Genomic DNA, 19,940 nt, shown 5'->3' on the forward strand with positions numbered 1-19,940 from the left:
TGGTGGCTAAACTGGGTCTCTGCTCTGTTTCCTTAGTGCTAGAATTTGTCTTAAGTTCAAGCTGTCTGCCCAGCTAAGCTGGGGAACTGTGTCAACACTTGACCTTCCAGTTGAAGCTTAAATGCAAGCTGAAATTTAGCTTCTCTGCCCTGGGACTGGAAGGTAAAAGGCAAATTTTGCTCCACTTTAGTACTACAGATTAAGGAGCAACAATCAGTACTACTATGTCCTGGGAAAATTTTTGCTTTTAATGGAGAATTCCATAATTATTGAAAGTGTTACTTTTGCTATAGAAGCTGTTGGTTAAAACTTTTGTTTTGGGTTTTGTTCTTCCATCTGGCTTTATCCAAGTTCTGAAATAAGCATGCCTTTCTCGCTGGAAAGTGGCAAAGAGCTGTTCCGCTAGCAATATAAGCATAAAGAACCAATACCCAGTTTTAGAGCCTAATTATGTCAGCCATTAAATACTAAAGCCAAATATAGTATTTTCCTTTTTAATTAATTACTTATCTCTTCTTTCAGGATCCTTCAGCTGTGCCAAATTCTGACAATGCCTTCACACTGTTTTATGTAAAATTCAGAGCAGCTGCTCCCAAAGTCAGAGTAAGTAGGCTGGTAACTGTTAAACAGGAAGCTGTGAATATGGTGTTTGAATTTATTAGTAGTATAAATGCAAGGATTGCATATTGTGCAAGTGTGAATGTCCAAAGATTGCATATTGTATCCATGGAAATATACTGCAAACTGTTTTCCAATTATTAAAAAAAATAATTTGCTGGTAATGCTCTTTTCTTTTTTTGAGTAGACTCTTATTGAACAAGTAGAGCAAAGATCTGAAAAAATGCCAGAGTGAGTACATAATTTATTTTCAAAAACTTTAAGTTTTGAAAATCCTTATTTTTGTTTAAATGCTCTTTAACACATTACTTGTTTAAAAGAAAGTTTTTAAAATTGAAATTATGTAGACCTAAAAGAGGGTATGAGAATTAATTTTGTGTTTACTAGAAAATGAGCTTAAGGGTGTAGTTACTGTTTTAATTTCTTGGCTAGGTATCAACAAGTTCTCAATGAAATCCATCAGTGTTACCTTGATCAGAGGGAGCTTTTGCTTGGTCCAAGTATCGCTAGCACTGTTACAGAATTAACCAGTCAGAACAACAGAGATCATTGTGCTCTGGTAGGTAGTCATGTGTTGTGGGTTTTTTGTTACGTTTTAATCCTCCTTCCCCCAGGTAAACTGTACTTACTTACTTCAGTAATTTACATGCAGAATTGTCACTGTTGTGGTTTTGAATCATTAAAATTTTACTAGTATTTTCAAGTAATTCATATTTTGTGGAAAGTTGTTCTGTAAAAACTCTGCTCTGCTACAGACCTCACAAGGAGATATTTGCAAAAGCATAAAATGTGGTTACTTAAATTTATTCAGAAATTAAAAGGGACAGAAGATGCACAATGAGCTTTTATTTGATTAGTAACATCTTTTCATACTTGATCCCAATAATTTTGAGTTTCAAAAAACTTCAATTTAATCACAGCTGTAGTACTAATAATAATACAGTGTATAATGGTATAATATATAATAATGTCTGTAGTACATCCTGTGGTATTAATGCAGCAAAAATAATTTAATAATAAGGTATTTGTATTTCTGTGAATACAGGTACGAAGTGGTTGTGCCTTTATGGTCCATGTATGCCAGGATGAACATCAGCTTTACAATGAGTTCTTCACAAAACCAACACCAAAACTGGAGTAGGTGGTACATGCTGGTTTTGTTTTACTGCACGTTTTATTTACTATGCTTTAATATAGCAGACAATGTTATATGGCAAATAGGATTGTATTTAAGCGGTTTGGTAAGAACCAACAAGAAGAAAAACCTTAATAATTTTGTGTCAGAATTTGATGTTTGTTTTCTTTTTTCTTCACACAAAGCTCATAGTTTATGTTCTCCGTAAATAATCTGAGTGATGTAAATGCTCTGTAGATGGCCTGAAAGAGAAAGACACACAGTTGCTTTGGAAATAGCTGCAGAAGTTTACAGTGCTAGAGCTCCCAGCTGTTTTTGTACTGCCTGTACGCCAATGATTTGCAGTCATTTGCAGAAGCGCTTTTCATTTACTTCAGTGTAAAATTAAGCTGATGAACTCCACCCATTTTTCATCAAGGATTTAGTGTTAGTGAACTGCCCTTACTGTCAAGAAATACTTGCATGTGCCTGTATGTGGGCTGAATGGAAGGCAAGGTATTGGACACCTGACAAGAACGGTATCTGTATCTGCTCTGCCTAGATCTAGAAGAGGGACAGGTTGTTGTCTTCACATGGTAATTGCGTTATAGAAGTATTGTAAGTTTTTTACGACATACCTGTAATATTAGAGCAACTGAGTAATGATGCTCCATCTCCAATTTGCCGGTATGTTTTAATATCGATATTTTATTTTGAAATTTGGGCAGGTCATGTTCCCTCACCATGAAGTTCATAAATAAAGTATATTCCTGTTAATATAACAGAGACACTGGTTTTGAGTGTTGCATTATTGTAAAATCAAGTGCAGCTTGAGTTGAATAAGTGCGACGTGGAAAAAATACTGCCCACTACTGTCCCCATCCTCTAAAGCTAAAGGAAAACCATAAATACATAAAGTCTCACTAGAAATAAGCCATAGTCCCAGAGTAGTAGCAGTCTTTCTCCTTTCTGAGGAATTGAGGTGTTGTGTGGGACATGCTTAGGATTTGATGTGACCTAACTAAATTGGCGTAAGAACCAATTTTGCTATCTCAGTCCAAATCCTGAAGTAAACATCCCTAATTGAAATCAGTGTGAGATGTTGTTCAGACAGAAATTTTGTCACTGTTGCCCTTCACATCAAGAATGAGAATAGGCTTCTGATTATTTTTGAATCTTGATGGAAAGTAGTTACCTTCTTTCATAAGAACTTTTTTCCCTTTTTTGCCTGCATCTAAATAAAATAATTTGAGGAAAATGTTTCGTATAGTAACTACTTTATTAGGTTTTTCTTAGTTACTTGATGAATAGCCTCATTTTTTTCTGAAGTGATGAGAGTCTCTGAAGACATAATAGCTGTGTCTCTGTACAGATAAAAGAGTTTACCAAAAATCTAGGCAAGAGTAGAGATCTGAGGTTGACTGTTGTATTTAATAATAAGGCTGTTGAAAGTTTCTCCTTTGTTTCTGCTTTTAACTTGGAGAGTTATTGTTTTATCAAGTTGCTTGTAAAGCTATAGAATACAACAGAAGAGGCACATTCAAAATGTTTCTTCTCTGAGCATTTTTTGTCCACACTTGGAAAGGAACTGTTGTTCTATGGTCAGATATTCTTCATGAATCAGAAAAAAAATACATATATAGTGCAATAAACTCAACAACTGCACCATGCTGTAAATACATGTTCTTAGTGTTATTATTTCTAAGTCTAACTGGGGAGTTACTGTAATTTTCAGTTACTGACAACAGCTTTATTGGCTAATCTGTGATCAGTGAAGGGAGCACTATGAATGGCAGATATGTCTGGAATGAATGCTGGTAGTGTCTTAACAATGATATGCATCACTTTGAACAGGAAGGAAAAAATACAGTGGGGTATCTGGTGGTGTTTCATATTGCATTGATACTGTGTTAGATTGGAAAGTGTGCCCTGCAACGCCAGAAGTTGTTACAGAAAAGGTTACCAGGCTTCTCCTGTGTCTGTCTGATTCTAATAAGCTATTGAGGACTTGGAATCAGAAGAGCCTTTTCTCAAAGGGAAACTGGGAGTATGATTCTGAGCTCAGCAGGAGCGTTTCTTTACATAAAAGTCAGGTAACCAGTATGCAGTGTCTTCCCTTTGTGACAGACTGAGTTGTTGTTTTTTTGGTTGGTTTTTTTGTTGTTGTTATTTTAAAATTAATTAAAAACCATACCACCATTCTAAGCATTTGGTATCCTGCATCTTTTAAAAGGCTTTGTAGGAAACCAGGGGTTTATGTTATAAACATTTCTTAAATCCTTTCTTAAGTCTTCAATGATACTGTGCTGCATTGTTTTCTCACCCTGGTCTTAAAATTTTTTGCCATAAAATAATTTGCATTTGTGGTAAAATTTTATTTTGGTATTGCAGGGTCCTGAAAGTGCTTTGCTTTGTTTTATTTTTTCCTTATAGTGAACTCTTGGAGAAGTTATGTCTTTCACTGTATGATGTCCTGAGGCCAATGATCATCCATGTCATTCACTTAGAGACACTTTCCGAACTCTGCGGGATTCTCAAAAATGAGATGCTTGAAGACCATGTACAGAACAATGGTAATTCGTAGATGGAACTTGATTGTTTTTAACTGTCATCTTAACTGATAAAATTATTAAATTGTATAGGCAAAAAAATTCCAAGATTTTTTCTAATGTGTCTTAAACATGTCACAGATGAGGTAAGGTTATTTTTTAAATAAATTATGTTTTTTTCATTTATAATAGAAAGGTTTGTATTTATGGGTATGTGTATATCTTCATTTAAATTAATATACTGATGTTATGGAGTCCTATTTTCTCTAGATTCTACAATTGCCAGCAAGCAATCCCCCCAGTACATATACATGCACCAGGGTTGATTTGAACTTCAGATGAATTCATTGCTTTGCTTGGCTCTGCTAATGCATCATTTGTGTAGAGCTCTGCATACATGATGATAAAGCAATGCAAACTTGATTTTTTTTCATTCTCCTTGACAGTTTTTCCCAGACTGGAAACTGTAATTTCAGGAGAGGATTTTTGGCAGTTTTTGAGTTTTGGAAGGTTTCAGAGCTCACAGTCTCATAGAAGGGAGTTGGCTATCAGAAAAAAAATGTTCTCTCTTTTCCTTAGTGCGACCAATGCATAATGGAATCATTTCACAGTCTTAACCTTGCACTGAGTGATAAACAGAAATCGTACTTTGTAGCTGGTATATAACACATCTCTGAAGCTGTGCGAATATCCTGAAGAATTGCTCATTTTCCTGGAAGTAGAATTGCAATGCTGTTGAGAATGAGGAAAAAATTAGTGACATAATCTTTTGGTTAGTCTTAGGAAGTGACTTTCTACTACTTAAACTCAGGCTGGTCCAATAGTTTTTAAGTTGCATGTGAGCAGCTTTGGATCTTCTGTTCTGGTAGGTAGGTAGATGAGCAAGCTTGTCAACTCCTGACAGTCACACTGCAGGCTTTGGCTGTGATAGAACCAAAGCATGTTGGTTTGGTGTCCAGAAATAACACTTGACACGCCCAGGTCTCAGATAATTAGAATGCTTAATTCTGTCATGCCATCTGATGTTACCAGTGTGAGATCGTATTTTCACAGTCTAATGGAAATTTGGGGAGCTGAAGCAACTGCAGTATGGAGTTCAGTAATTCCTTGCTTGTCACAAATTTGTCTGCGTGCCGCTGTTCCAAAAATAGCTGACTTCATCTGCAGCAAGCCAGTTTTGTGATGATTCAACATGTGATGCTTCAAACTTTTGTGTCTATAAGCTTGTTTTGTAATTAAATGAACAAATCTGTGCTTTTGTTTACCTTTTTAGCTGAACAACTGGGTGCATTTGCAGCTGGTGTCAAGCAGATGTTAGAAGATGTACAAGAGCGTCTTGTCTATAGGACACATATTTACATTCAAACTGATATCACAGGCTACAAGCCTGCCCCGGGTGATCTTGCATATCCTGACAAGTTGGAAATGATGGAGGTAAAGCATCTGCTATTTTTGTTGTCCTTGATTTGGTTTTCTTTTTATATGCAGTATATACAATTGTGCAGTATAGTGTTTTGCAAATAGAGTTTTGCAGTTCTTAGGTGTATTTAGTATTAGTGGCGCTATCAAACTGGCACCTGTTGATTAAATTATGACCCTAAACTATATGTCAGAGAACACGTTATGTCAAACCCATTTTAGGGTGATAGTTCTCAGAGTTAGTTTTACCTAAACTTAGAAGCATCTAAATTTTCTTGCATAACAGTAAATTTTTACTTACTTTCATAAACACTAGGTATTACCTGGTGTATTTTCTAGCTGAGCTGGAGCTGAAGAGAAGCTTTATAATAGGCACAGTTAGCTGCAAGTTTGTTTTCAGAATTACTGGTCAACTAGTGCTTGGGACACATGTGTATGCTATGTTCAGACTGTGAGGGCAGACTTGCTTATACCTCTAGGTAATTTAACATGTCAGCAGTGGTTTCCATTAGTCTTTTCAGATTCTTCTCAGTATTAGCTATTTTTGTAGTTATTCGAAGCCTTTTAAGTCAATGTTCCTCTTGAAAGGAATCAGACTAATTCTACTTACTTTAAACGGTTAATACTATATCGATGAAAGATTTCACAATGAAACTATTCACAGAAATAAGAAAGTGGCCGATGAAAGACTTGAAATTAGTTTTTCACTAGGGCAAACTGCATTTGATATGCAACAAACAATTTGATATGCAACTGAAAGGTAGCATTGCATGGAAGGGATTAAGCCTGATAAAGATCCCCCCCAAATAATTACTGCCATTCACTTTATAATGAGAGGCCCAAGCTGTCAAATGATTGACTAAGAATGGCAATTCCAACATGGGCTGGCAAGATCCAGATTTTACTGTTCAATTCGGCTTTCCATCTATCTACCACAATAACTGATTGTGTTTAGAAAATTGTAGGATTTATTTGCAACTGGCCAGTTGCAAATCTATCATCATAGATGAGCTATTGCTTGACTTCAGAATCAGAGCATTACTTACACAAAATGCAGAAGCTTTATAGCTAGCTAGCTATCCACAATTTTGCTGTGGGCTGGAAGAAATTAACATCTTATAACTGTATCTTGTTCTGTTCAATTCTTGTCTGTAAACAGAAAAACACTGTGGGAAACTTCTTAATACTGAACACTTGCTGCTGTGTCTTTATACATGTCTAGAGCTTTTATTATGCTACAGTTCATGTTTCAGTTTATGCTTTGGTGATTATAAGGTACATTCAAAAGTTTTTGGGAAAGCAGCTACAAATCCTGAAGCTAGTGAGTTTGTAGAACACTTGCCTTTTATACTGCAAGTTTAAGGACTAACAGGCTTTTGAGGAAAATACAAAAAGAGTAATTGAGAAGCCCACCACGCAAAATGTAGCTAAATGTGATCTCCATTCAGAACAACTACTGATCAGAAGTTTTACTAGTATAACTGTTAGGAGTGCAGGCTTGTTTGGTTTGAGTTTCTTTGCTAAAATTGTGTGAATAAACTGGATAAAAAGATTACTGTGAGAACTTTTTAATGTTAGCTATAGCTTCTGTAGGAAGCAATGCAGTTACTTAGTTTATATAAGGCCTTATTTTCTAACTAGGGTTCTACTGCCATTCAGTTAGGAAGAGGAGAGTGCATTTTACAGTTCATTCCAAATTGAGAAGTTACACTGCTTTTCATATGTCCTCATAAGACTCCAGTTTTTTGCCTCATTTGAGACTCATTTTGCTGCTTGATTGCTTTTAATCCTCAAAACCTTGCTATTTAGAGAGGCCTTCTGTCTGAGTAAATTAATTATTAAAATGTTAAAAGCACAGGGCAGAAATATTTCTTGTGCTGTTCTGCTCAAATATTAATGCGGTTCTTTGCCCACTCTTGCTGCTTCTTGTTGCTTTGAAGCAGACCAAGTAACGAAAAAGGTTGAAGTGTGGAAGTGTTCAGTAATGTTAGGGGAAAGTTTTCTGTTGAACTCCTGCAGGGATTAAGCTGGAGAGTACTTTGGGGACATCTGCACATATCATGTATAAGAATAAAGCCATCACAGAAATTATCTGTATGAAATCCAAGTGAGTGTTGGATTGGGTTCCCTTATTTTGAGCTTCTCTTTCCAGGCGGCTTCACAGGTTATTATTTAGAGATCAGTAAAAACAGGTGAAATGGAAGGAAAGTGCCTTACATAGATCTGTGTGGTATTTGTGAATCTTAAATTGATACTGAAATGTTTCTGCTACTGTTTTGGAAGCATCTGTCTTTTTCTTTTAATGTCTTTGGAACACTGGGAGCTGAGTGTAGCTGACTCTCTTTGCAATTTAGTATGCTTTTCTCTATCGTAATCAAAGAAGCGTAATGCTCCTTAATTTAAAGGCAAAAAAAAATTTAAATCTTTGTGGTATATCTTCCTCTGCAGCAAATTGCACAGAGTTTAAAAGAGGAACAGAAGAAGTTGCCATCTGAAGCTTCATTTTCAGATGTCCGGCTAGAAGATCCTGAGTCATGCAGCTTAGTTAAATCTGGTATGAAATATATCTTGTGTTGTCAAATTAATGCATGAAATTCAGGGAAAGTGAGCGTTAACTTGAACCATCATTGATGGTTGCATGTATCTTAAAGGGTTATTTTCGTAGAGAAATTCATAAGATATTTTGAGAGGTGAACTTTGTCTCAGGGTTCTTAACTTTATTTTGGAATGAGAAACAACTTAATCTTGTCCTTTTGGTGGCAATTCTTTGTGCTGCCAGTAGAACCCATTCTGTGAAGCAGCTACTTCTGTAACTTGCAGCATCTATTGTATTTTGTATAAAACAGGTTCTGTATTCTCTACTACGAAGTAGCCCTACCATCAAGATGTATATTTAAGGATGCTTCTGTTTCTTAGCTGTGCTAAGATGAGAAGGGTGGTTTGGTGTGTCTTAAAAGAATGCTTGGAGCATCTAGGTAGTGTCTTTGTGTGTGCCTTCACCTGGAAAGGTGACTTTTTCCTTTAAATGCATTTGCATTTTCATTTACTGAAACCAGTTAGTCATTTTAGCTGTTTACAATAATTCAGAATATAGTCCATGACTTTTTTTAATATATGATCCATGTGCCTGTAAATTGCAGTTAACTGGAAGCAAATTGCATGAAATATGGCTCTTTCGATGCTAATCATTTGAGTGTTACAACCCTTCAAATTTTTGTCTAACATCCATGAAGAATTTCTCACTTTATTATACCATTGCTCAGAATCGTACAGTGTTATTTTTCCCAGCCACCTTTCTCGGCTCCTTGTCACTATTTCTTATATTTGATTACCTGGTAGCTTCTTCCTTTTGGCTTGCAAGGTCTGCAAAGGTGTTTCTGGCTGTTTCTAGCTGGACTCCTCAAATCCTGTTGAGAGTGGAGTTCATCTTGCTTCAAGCCAGGTGTGTGACATTTGCAAGTCCTGTAAACACCACCTGCATTCAGGAGGTGGAAGGAACCTGTATGGTGTAATTTGAAGATAAGTGTCTGAGATAATTGGGATTATTTGCCCTTCAAAGGTGCTGTGCTCCAATTTCAGTGCCTGCAGAAGTAGCTGAATTGATTAATAAATAGCCTAGAAATCTCAAACTGACAACTAAGGTCTTACAGGCCTTCTAATTACTGTGACAATATATTTATTGTTGCAAAAGGTAGAAATAAATTATTGAATTGTTTTGGACAACTCCTGCACTGATCACATGAACACTTCACAAGTACTTACTCCATCACTAGGTAAAACTTTAAAAATTTTACGTTTTTAAATGTTTGCTAATTGCAATCAGAGTTCTGATGCTATTGACTCAGCTGTTTTCCAGGGTTGAAGGACAGAATGAAAAGAATGCAAGACTTCTGTCTGTCGGGTGTTGGAAAAACCATTCCGAGCGTACGGAATTCTTACAAAAGTTACCCAGGAGCGACGCTTTTTTATGTTTACAACCCCCTCATGACAAAATTGGTTTTGCCATTATTTCTGTCGTTATTAACATGACGTTTAAACCCTACACTTTCTGCAACTGTTTCATCCATTTAGGATTATCCTCAGCAGAAGGGAAAGCATGAAGAAGTAAAACTGATGGAATGGGGTTCCCCCCTCCCTTTTTTTTTTTGCCTCTTCTGAGCATCTCCTGTAGTGCCATGATCACTAACTATTTTTTTCTTTTTTCTCCTATGCTTTTTTTCAGTAATTGAGCATTTCATCTGTTGAGCTTGGTTAGGGGTATCTGTGTGTGTCTCTCTCATTGGAGACATGCCTGTAAAGCTAACTCATTATAAAACGGTTGAGCTAGGCCATCCCTGAAAGTGGATTCATGTCTGTCAGAGCTATGTGCTCTATACACATCAGAAATCTAGTCAAGACCTGCTCAGAATGAAAAAAACCAAACCCAACCCTAACCTGTTTGGGTGCAATAAAATATGTCTTATTACTGTGAAGTCAGTATAAAGTGTAGTCAATATTGCAGTCTACTTCACTTGAAAGGACAGATGGGCAAGTTTTTCATGTCTGTATTTTATTTTTAAACAGGTTCAGCAGAATCCCTTAATCCCAGGCACCAGACCACGATTTCACCAGCAGATCTGCATGGAATGTGGTATCCTACTGTCAGAAGGACCCTAGTGTGTCTCTCCAAACTGTATAGATGTATAGATGTATGCAAAAATTTCTTTATCTAATTTTTTAGGTGAAATTATGAAGTGTGTAGCACCATATCTAAATATTTTAATGTAAATTAGGATTGGACAATTACTGACCTCTGCTATCGCTTAGTCTTTTTGCTGCTATCTTTGTGTAAAACCAGTGAACTGACAAATTTAGGTCATAATTTCCAAGACAATTTTGTATTTTTAGAATTAGAAAAAAGTCAGTAGTTTGTACATCTGTTGCTTTTGCTATTACAGTAATAGTTCAGTGTCTGATGCTCAAGACACTGCTCCAAAGTTGAGGAGTGAACAGGACGAGAAAGAATAGAAGGTTTTGGGTTGATTATAGAGAACGATCTTACTGTTGAAATTCCTGGGTGAATGTGTTTCTTGCTGTGTGCTTTGCAGGAGATCAGACAAGGTGATATTTCTGGTCTTAAAAATAGTGATGTTACTACATTTTAGAAATGTTCTCAAAATTTTTTTATGACACATCTTTGCACTTTCCAAAATGGAGTAGGCATTTCCATAGTTTAAGAAAGCAGGAATCTTCATGTCTAAAAGAAACAAAAGCAATGTTTACTTCACAGGTATTTTGAGACTCGCCCTATTAGGTGACAGATTTATGTCTGTAACCTAATAGCATAAAATGCTAGTAAGTCTCTGAGAAACAAAATGTGTGTTTTGCTTTTCTGTACATGTTGTATCTTTGTTAGATACATTTAATGCATTTCAAAATATCTTTGATAAGTGTTATGTGAAACTGCTACCAAGATGCTATTTGCTTAAAAAGAAGCTGGGAAATATTAATACTTTATTGCTTAATATATCAATCTCATTAAAGATAAATGAGTATTTGCCCTTGTTTCCAGCTAGACCTTTGGAGATGAGGTTGTTTTTGCATTGTTTGCAAGGCTCATTTATAGTGTCTGCACAGTGTTATTTATTTATTTCCCCACTGAGAGATTCTAGCAGGCCTGGTATGTGGTGCCTGCACCCTGCAGATAGGAGAAGACATTGAATGAAGTGGCATTGGCAGGTCTTGGGGCAGTCAGGGCTGTGACGTACTAAGCTGGAGTGCTGGTGGAGGCGAGCTGTGTTCCTACAGCTAGCTCAGCCATATGATCTAGTTGCTGCAGCTTAATGAGTTACTCTGTGTCACCTGGGCCATGGCAGCTGTCATGTTTGTTTACCAACCTGGTGCAAATGGTGAGGTAATTTTGAGTTTGCTTGAGGTTAAGCTCACTTGAATGATCTCACGTCTATAGCAAGTATAAATTGTGCACACAGATAGTTACCCTGACACGTAAAGTGTCTAGTCAGGTTACCCAGTAAAAACATCGTTCATGCTGTTAGCTGTGAATGCATTAGGTGTCACTGACCGTGGCACTACCCAGCTGCAAATTCCAAGCCGGAGGGTGAACAGGGCGTGCTTGAGTATCCCTGTATCCAGTCTAAGTGCTGTAGCAAGCTTTTATATATGAACGCTCCATCCTGTCTTACTGCATTTAGGTGACATGCTTGTAGCTAAGTAATCTAGAGCTTTATGTGCTGGTAAGCACATCCTTCACAAGATACAGCTCTTACATTCTGCTTAAGCTTTGCTAACACCTTTTTCTGGTCTGATTTCCTCTTCCCCGCAGAGGGCAGTGTTTCAGGGATTATCGCAGGAGGCCTTATCTGCCTGTATCCACTCGCTGCTGGGAGCTGCTGATTCTATCAGCAAAAACAAGGTCAGCATCTGCGCTTTGGGTATGATCTCTTTTTTCCACCCGTGTATATCTAAAGCCGTGAAGTAGTGGTTCAGAATTCTGTTGAAATCTCAGTGAAAGCATGTTGCTCTGCCCCCAGAGACCTGATGGATTTGCCAGCTTTTACTTATGGTTAATGCATTGTAAAGCAAAGATAATGATTCACATGCTAGCCTGTCTGAAAAGGTGGAATGCAAATCATAGCAATCATGTTTACAGGCTGCTCTGGCTCATGTGAATTCAATCAAGTGATACCTAAATAAAAATTTCTGCTATAAATCTCTGCTCCCTGTATTTGTTTTCACTGCCTGTTACTCTTCCTTTTTTTCTCTGCCTTCATTGTTTGCATTTTCAAAAATCTTTCTCAATATTAAATTCACTGGGAAGATTTGTTAAGTATTCTCCATTCAGAACTGTTTGTTAACAGAAAGCTTGATCTGATGTGTTGCTCAGCATTCAAGACAGTTTCATCACATAATTTTAACTTTAAATGTTACTTTCAGTAGTTGGAGTAAACCTTTTTTCCTCTCACAGTTCCTTTAATATAAATATGGTAGTAATTTGCTAATTCCTAACAGTCAGGAAGTTAATTAAAAAAAACCCCAAACCTTAGTAGGCTGAAAATTGTTGGATTTGTATAAGCAATAAATATTTAGTAATGAAAAAAGTTTTAATTGCCATTAGAAATAAAGAGCTGTTTTGAAGTATTTCTTTTGAGTATCCTTTGAAAAATATCTGTTAAATGTAGTATCTTTAAAAAGAAATTCAAACAGTTTCCTTCTAGCTTGAGCAGATAACTGTTTCATATGGAATTGATTCAGAGTTCTACAGTTAATTACCCGTTTGAGCACTGTACATCCCAGATCACCATCGACTTAAAGTATTGCAGAGAATGAAACTCATCATGCAGTGAACCCTAGATAGGTTGGCCCAGGACTAGGATCTGGACCGCTTTGTTCTTGATGCAAGTTAATTTATCTGGTGAAATAGCGCATGTAAGAATAAAAACTATAAAATCTCAAGAAACCCTTCCACCACATTTTTTAGTAAACACTTCTATTTGTTAAAACTTCAGATTTAAGTCTAATTTCTTCTTTACTGTTTTATTTAATATTATATCAAGGAAAGTTTTCTTCCAGCTTGCAAAATCAAATATGAATTCTTGAGTCTTCCTCCATTTACCTCAATGAGCCATGAACTTCAAAGATTAAAAGCAGCATGCAGTATAAAGCACACAGCTAAAATAACAAGCAGTGCAAAACTGATACTCAACAGTGTGAACTTGGCCTTGTTTTATTCTTTGTATCTTTGCTGTACTGTTTAGAAATTAACTAAGCTTTGTGTTTAATGACGTGAGAAAAGTGCTTCATAAGACTTTTGCACAATAGCATGGTTAATCAAAGTTATGGAAATGTTAACTGTCTGGCTTTTTTTTAATCATCGTAATGATTAAAAAAATTTAGAATGTCATGTTTTTCAACTATAAATTATATGAATTACATGAAATAATTTCTGGCTCTTGTGAAGAATAGGTTTGTATCTTTCAAATAACGGATACCTGTACTTTAATGCGGACATTTAGTAATATGGCTGTGAAATCTAATTCTTCTAAGAAAAGTGAATAAAGTCTGCTTCTGTAGAGTGGTATGTTAGCAACAGTACAGAAGTGGGATTTGTTGATTCCAGAGTGTAGTTAGTGGCACTGCAGACTAGTGGAAAAAGCTTGTTAGGAAGATTCTAGTATTAGTTTTGTTATAGGCTGTAACTAATAAAAGTGAAGGTGTTGAAATTTTGCTCTTCATGTAATTGTTGGCATTTGTTTAACACGTAATGCATGTTGTTTTTCTTGTTGTGCCGTAGACCCAGGTTGATGGACAGCTTTTCTTAATAAAACACCTTTTGATTCTTCGTGAACAAATTGCTCCTTTCCACACTGATTTCACCATTAAGGAGATTTCCCTGGACCTTAAGAAAACTAGAGGTACTAAACAGTTGCTGGCTACAGAATGGGATGGGATTGTCCTCCCTCAATGAGCCAGCAAAACTGGGTTTATTTTATGTTCACCTGCAATGACCTGTACGCTTGTTCTAATCTCTTGCTTTGTTCTTAAGCTTTTCTGAAAAAAAAACCCCAAAAACCCCAACAAAAACAACCCAAACCATTCTCTGATTTAGGGTAATTCAAGAGTATCTAACATGTTCTTTATTTTTGTATGAAATGCATTTGACTGCTTTTTACTGCTGACCTAATTTAGTTATCCAGTCCTTTTTAAGAACAGCTAAGTAATCTCTATTTCTATTGCACAGAGATGTCTTTCCTCTTTTCTGACCCTTTAAAAGAATATTTTTTGTTACTGCTGTTTAGCAGGTGAATTTAACAATACATAGTTGACTTGCCTAGAACTAGTGAAGATTTCCTAGGCCTTCCTGTGAGCTTTTGTTTTGGAAAGGATTTCTTATGCTGCAAGTTCAAGAAAGTATCGTTGAACAGTTTCATGTAGCAACCATGTCTGTTATAGGAAGGGAGAGCAGAGGGTAGTGGCCATGGTCATGATTTTTGAAATTTACTGTGGTTCCTTTGTAAAATGCAGGAAAAAAAAACCCTCTCAATACAAAACTGAACTGTCATGCACTTGTCAGGTTTATAAAGATAATGGGAAAAATAATTGGAAGCATGTCAAGTTTCTTTTCTTCCATTCTAGAAGAGAAAGCTGAAAAAATAACTTTGCTTTTCTGCCATCTAATATGCTGCTGTTTTAACTCTGAAGCAAGCAAATCTTACACTAACCATTTCACCTATTGCATTTGAACATCGATGAAACCTCCTACCTGTTGAGTAGTTTCTAGTTGACTGGAGGTTAAAGGGCAAATACATCCTTTTGGTGTCTTGTCCTGGCTGACACACAAGTTTGTTCTCCATTTTCATTTAATTGAATAAATTTTTGTGCCAGCCAGTGCTTTTCACATGGTAGTGGTAAGTAATGGAAAACTCTTTCTTTATATTGGGTGGTGGCGATGGTGTTGGAAAGATGGACATTGTGCTTAATTCTTAATGTAGTGTAGCATAGGCCAGTAGGGCTTTTGTATTCAGGATGAGTTGTAGAAGAAAAATAATGTGGCTAATAGGAGTGTTACTGTTTTCTAGCCAAGATTTCTGCATATAGATTTAAGATTTAATTTGGCATTTATAGACAAAGGGACACTGCTTAATGTAAAAGTCATGCTTCCACCCAAATTTTTTTTTGTAGTAATATAATGCTAAGGTTCATTTAACTGAAGTAAACAGTGGGGAGTCACACTGACTAGATTATAGGGTTCTAATCAAGAATTTAGGCTCTTTTTGGAGTCAGTGAAGTTTCTGAAATAATGCAGGGAACATAATTAATCTATCTTTGCAGTCTCTTTTTAACTGCCTAGGAGTGCAGATTCTTAGTTCAGTGCAAAACCTACATGCCTAGGTATCTAGTATTCCCTCTGTTTGATGCCTTTGACAGCACTTTTAACTGATGTCTGGTTTCCCTCCCATTGTTTTATACAGCGAGAGGGGTGCAGAACTGCTTTTGAAATTAAAAAAAAAAAAAAAAAGCACAGATGTTTGTGTGGGATGATAAATGAATGGCGTTAGGGCAATAAGCCATACTGAAACTGTACTGATAATTTTCTTTTTCCCAGTTTGACTAGATTTCAAGTTGACAACATCCTGTTAACACTATAGGAATAATTTCAGTATCTTGTGCTAATTACAGACATTGGTGCTTTTCTTTCTTGGGACTTCTGTAGAGACCATAAACATGAGTGTATTTCAACCTTGATGTTTTGTTGTTTAGTCCTAACTAAAATAATGAAGCACTGATGAAAAGAGTGCCAGTTCTAAGTTATTTCATGCAGCTGTACTTGGTTTTCCCAGGCAACATGGTCCAAATTCTGCATAAGGTTTATAAATGCTTAACTACATAGCTTATGTAAAAGTCTTTCACTTCTAGTTACAGTTACAAAAGGAAAAGAGCTCGCACAATTTGCGTGCTGATGGCACTACAGCTAGTATCAGTCATTTGTTAGGTTCATGTAATGTATATGTCTGTTTAGACTGTACAACTGTTAGATTCAGGTTTGCCATAGGTACAATTGAAAAGTAGTGGATCAAGTTCTGTGTGTTTCTGTGCCTGTGCACTTGTGCATCCACACCTAGTGGTAGTGGAGATATTAATGTTATAGTCCTAATCATGCTAGGCCATTCTTTGTGTGTAAATGAGTGATTGAAGTTTTTAATTCCTGGAGCTGAATGCCATTGACTTACAATGTGAGTGACTTTATGATTCACAGATGCAGCATTTAAAATCCTGAACCCTAAGACAGTTTCAAGATTTTTTAGACTAAACAGCAACAACGCCTTGATACAGTTCTTACTGGAGGTAATATGGAGTGTTATTGCATTAAGAAAAATTGGATCATTCAGGCAGGTGGTGATCTCTGGCAAATAAAAAGGAGAGAATTATTGTCTTCTGTTCAAGGGTACTCCAGAAATCAGAGAACATTATATCGACTCTAAGAAAGATGTAGATCGTCATCTGAAATCAGCTTGTGAGCAGTTTATTCAGCAGCAAACCAAACAGTTTATAGAACAGCTGGAGGAGTTCATGACAAAGGTACAAACATGTTATGTTCATTAACCTAACTGAAATACCAGTAGGACAAGGGAATTAGTATTTAAATTGGGTATAGGAGAAGCTGCTAGTTCTGTCTGATTTACTGAAGACGGTGGCATTTCCCATTATAAGGTCATGATTCCCTTTAAGTTCCAACAACAATTTTCCGGGCATTTCTGAGATTAATGGATTAAAGGAACATGGTGTAGTTCATTTGTAAAAACAACCCTTAATACATTTTGATCAAGAAGCTTTAACGTTTCATTGACTTGAAACAGGTCTGTGAAAGTTGGCAAAAGCTTTTCTGTTTGCGCAAAAATGCCTACTTTGACTGAATGAGTAAGCCTTCAAAAATAATCTTGGGTCCTGTGTGTTTTTGAGGGACATCTTAGACTATGGCTGTGAAGTGTGTTAAATTTTTCTGTTCTCAGCATGTTTTACACCAGTGAGGTGCTTGCTGAGCAGGACTTACCTCCCAAGTCCTGTTCGTGACAGAAATTCCTGATAGAAGTTGGTCAGAAAGACTGGGCATTCTAGGGGATAGATTGTTACAATGTACTTCTTTCGACAACCTGCTGTAGAGCTCAGGATTTTTAAGCATCTTGAGAAGACCACACAGCAAGATCTGTTACTTCTGGAAAATGAAGTGTGTGATGTGGATCCTTATTTATGGAAAATGTGGCCTCACATCTCAAAGTGGGGCTACAGCATTCCATGGACATCATAAATATCCAAATATCCCAGCTGCTTTTTTTTGAGAATTTAGAAGATTACAGTATTAAATTTACCAATGCCTGTCAGACTGGGGTGAGGAGCCAGTGGCATGCCTAAAATATAGGTGGGTAACTGGTGAGGTTGACAGGTTGTCCAGGTGATCCCAGTGATTCATTGGGAATCTGGGGAGTTTGACTAACCTGCTTAAGTATAAACCTCTTTTGAGGTTTTGTGTCCTTAGGTGCCTAAACATCTTTGTAAATTTAATCCTGTTTTAAATTTTATTTTCAAGAAATAATCATGGTTGTAATTTTAAATTGCACTTCTGTCAGGCTGCTTCCCCTGTGTGGTGTTAAGTCAGGGCTTGGAACGGAGAGAGCCGGGGAGATTCCATACACTGCAGTATCTAACAGACTTGCGCAATTGTGGCTTGGTCACTTTGTTGTGAGTTCAACTGAAAGAAACTAATTTATTGGTTGTACTTACTTTAGGTAGCTGCTTTAAAAACAATGGCTACTCAAGGAGGTCCCAAATACAGCCTTTCGCAGCAACCGTGGGCGCAACCAGGTATTTGCCTTGTTTTATATTCATGTTACTCCTGAGGTGCTTGTAGGCTGATAAAGCTTTGATAGTTTATTACTTTGAGACTTCTTCTAAAAACTTTTCATCAAATGGAAAAAGAAAACCTTTCCATTCACCATTTTTGGTAGACCAATAGAAGCTGCGTTATATGGGGCTCAGGTATTTCAGAATGTCATTTGTCTCTGTACCTGACTTCTAAAGCATAGGAGTCTGAAAAGCTGGTCAGATTAATTTGGACTGTGAGACTGTGATTGATTTTGAAAAATTCTAAGTACCTAAGAACTGTCTGCCTTTTTCTTGAAAATCCTGGCTTCCATTTTTACCTCTGTGCTAGTTTAAATGTCTTAAGATGCCTCTAAATCAAAACCTGACAAACTTCAGAATATGTATTTAATTGGTGCAGTAGATGAATGACTTGAGTATTTCTCAGGCTGTGATTGTTCTTGCATGAAAACAGCATTTCTGCAACTGCATACAGAATGTGCTTAAGGAATTATTTGATTACATTTAAGATAAAGCTTTTGCTTTTGTAGCAAAAAAAGAATCTGCATTGAAGCTTTTATTGTCTGTACATTTGGTACCTGCTTTATTTTCAGTTTTCCTGCCACTATGCAAAAAATTGAATCTAGCTTCGTTTTCTTCTTCTTAAGAATTAAAATGTGGATGCTTCCTAGGAACATTTGGAGTAGTTTAGATGTTCCTGGGTTGTTTTGCTCTTCACATTACAAAGTTGTGCTTTTGGGTGACACTGAGAAATCTGTTTATTCCAATCCATACATTGGAACCTTCTGTTGCATCATGTCCTTAAAATGCAAAGCTAGCCTCGTTCATTCATAATTCAGTGCTGCTCCATGGGTCAGACACTCTCAAGGGCTAACTTGAGCTTCTACTTAACATCTCCTGCTTCTTCGGCAGTGTTTTTAATGTTTGTTTGGAGATAATTATGTGTGTAGAGGCAGATCTAAGCAGAGCTTCTGCTGTTTCTTGGAGTCATTTGCCTGGGAAGCAGGAGTAGGGAGAAGATTTAGACACAGTAAAAACTGAGGGGAAAAAAATAAATACAGTATATTAACTTTGATACTTTAAAGCTACAAAATGTACTTTTCCCCTGCCCTTTAAGCAAAGATTTTGTAATATCATTAAAATACCGAGCAATAAAGAAAGAAGGTCTGGTCTGAGAGAGGATTCCCGTTTGGTTGATTGAAAATCCAGATGGCTGCACAGCCTTTATTCTTACAGACGTGGCCTGTGGTCAGTAAGGAGAATTTGTGACAGGCTCTTCTCTTCACTAGCACTGTTTATTTCCCAGCAGTTTCTTTTCCAGACAAGTTTTCTAGGGGGGAGGCTATTTAGAACATTGTTGCTCTTGGAAGGTTCTTGGAAGGCGGTGACTTCAGGAACCTCAGGAGGATGTGGCAGCTTGCAGAAATGGGTTGGATGCATTTCCTGTAGGGAAAGAGAGGCTAATGTCATGGGTAGGTCCCAAAAGAAAAGCCTTGTCTGGCGTGCTGTGGTTGTATGATGCTGCACAGACCGGTCATCCCCTCTTGCCCTTTCACTCAAACCTGTGGTTATGATCAGCCCCAGTAAAGTGGAGGTGATACTCTAGAGTGTAGACTTCAACTAGCAGAATGACATTTTAGCCTGTTAAGCATATTTTCTTTTACTTTCAGCAAAGATCAATGATCTGGTCTCTTCCACTTACAAGACAATAAAAACAAAGCTGCCATCAACGTTACGAAGCATGTCGTTATACTTGTCCAATAAAGATACGGAATTAATTTTGTTTAAGCCAGTTAGGGTGAGTATTGCTAGGTGTACTTCAGCATGTTTTTCTGTAGTGTTGGGCCTTCATTTAGTTAAAGACT

The 19,940-nt window shown here is 36.8% G+C and overlaps 1 protein-coding gene across 1 annotated transcript in view; it reads left to right on the plus strand.

Annotated features, from left to right (window-relative positions):
• The window catches only part of COG3 (component of oligomeric golgi complex 3), a 33,060-nt gene that overhangs the window by 8,828 nt on the left and 4,292 nt on the right, over positions 1-19,940 (plus strand). Inside the window, exons 8-21 of the mRNA XM_055801788.1 lie at positions 523-603; positions 806-849; positions 1,051-1,177; positions 1,664-1,755; positions 4,166-4,305; positions 5,555-5,715; positions 8,149-8,254; positions 10,264-10,388; positions 12,023-12,112; positions 13,991-14,111; positions 16,454-16,542; positions 16,642-16,776; positions 17,982-18,057; positions 19,746-19,873. Of these exons, the coding sequence (XP_055657763.1) occupies positions 523-603; positions 806-849; positions 1,051-1,177; positions 1,664-1,755; positions 4,166-4,305; positions 5,555-5,715; positions 8,149-8,254; positions 10,264-10,388; positions 12,023-12,112; positions 13,991-14,111; positions 16,454-16,542; positions 16,642-16,776; positions 17,982-18,057; positions 19,746-19,873 (1,515 nt within the window). The remainder of the gene's footprint in view (positions 1-522; positions 604-805; positions 850-1,050; positions 1,178-1,663; positions 1,756-4,165; positions 4,306-5,554; positions 5,716-8,148; positions 8,255-10,263; positions 10,389-12,022; positions 12,113-13,990; positions 14,112-16,453; positions 16,543-16,641; positions 16,777-17,981; positions 18,058-19,745; positions 19,874-19,940) is intronic.

Source organism: Falco peregrinus, chromosome 4, assembly GCF_023634155.1.
Source record: "Falco peregrinus isolate bFalPer1 chromosome 4, bFalPer1.pri, whole genome shotgun sequence".
Classification (NCBI taxonomy): domain Eukaryota; kingdom Metazoa; phylum Chordata; class Aves; order Falconiformes; family Falconidae; genus Falco; species Falco peregrinus.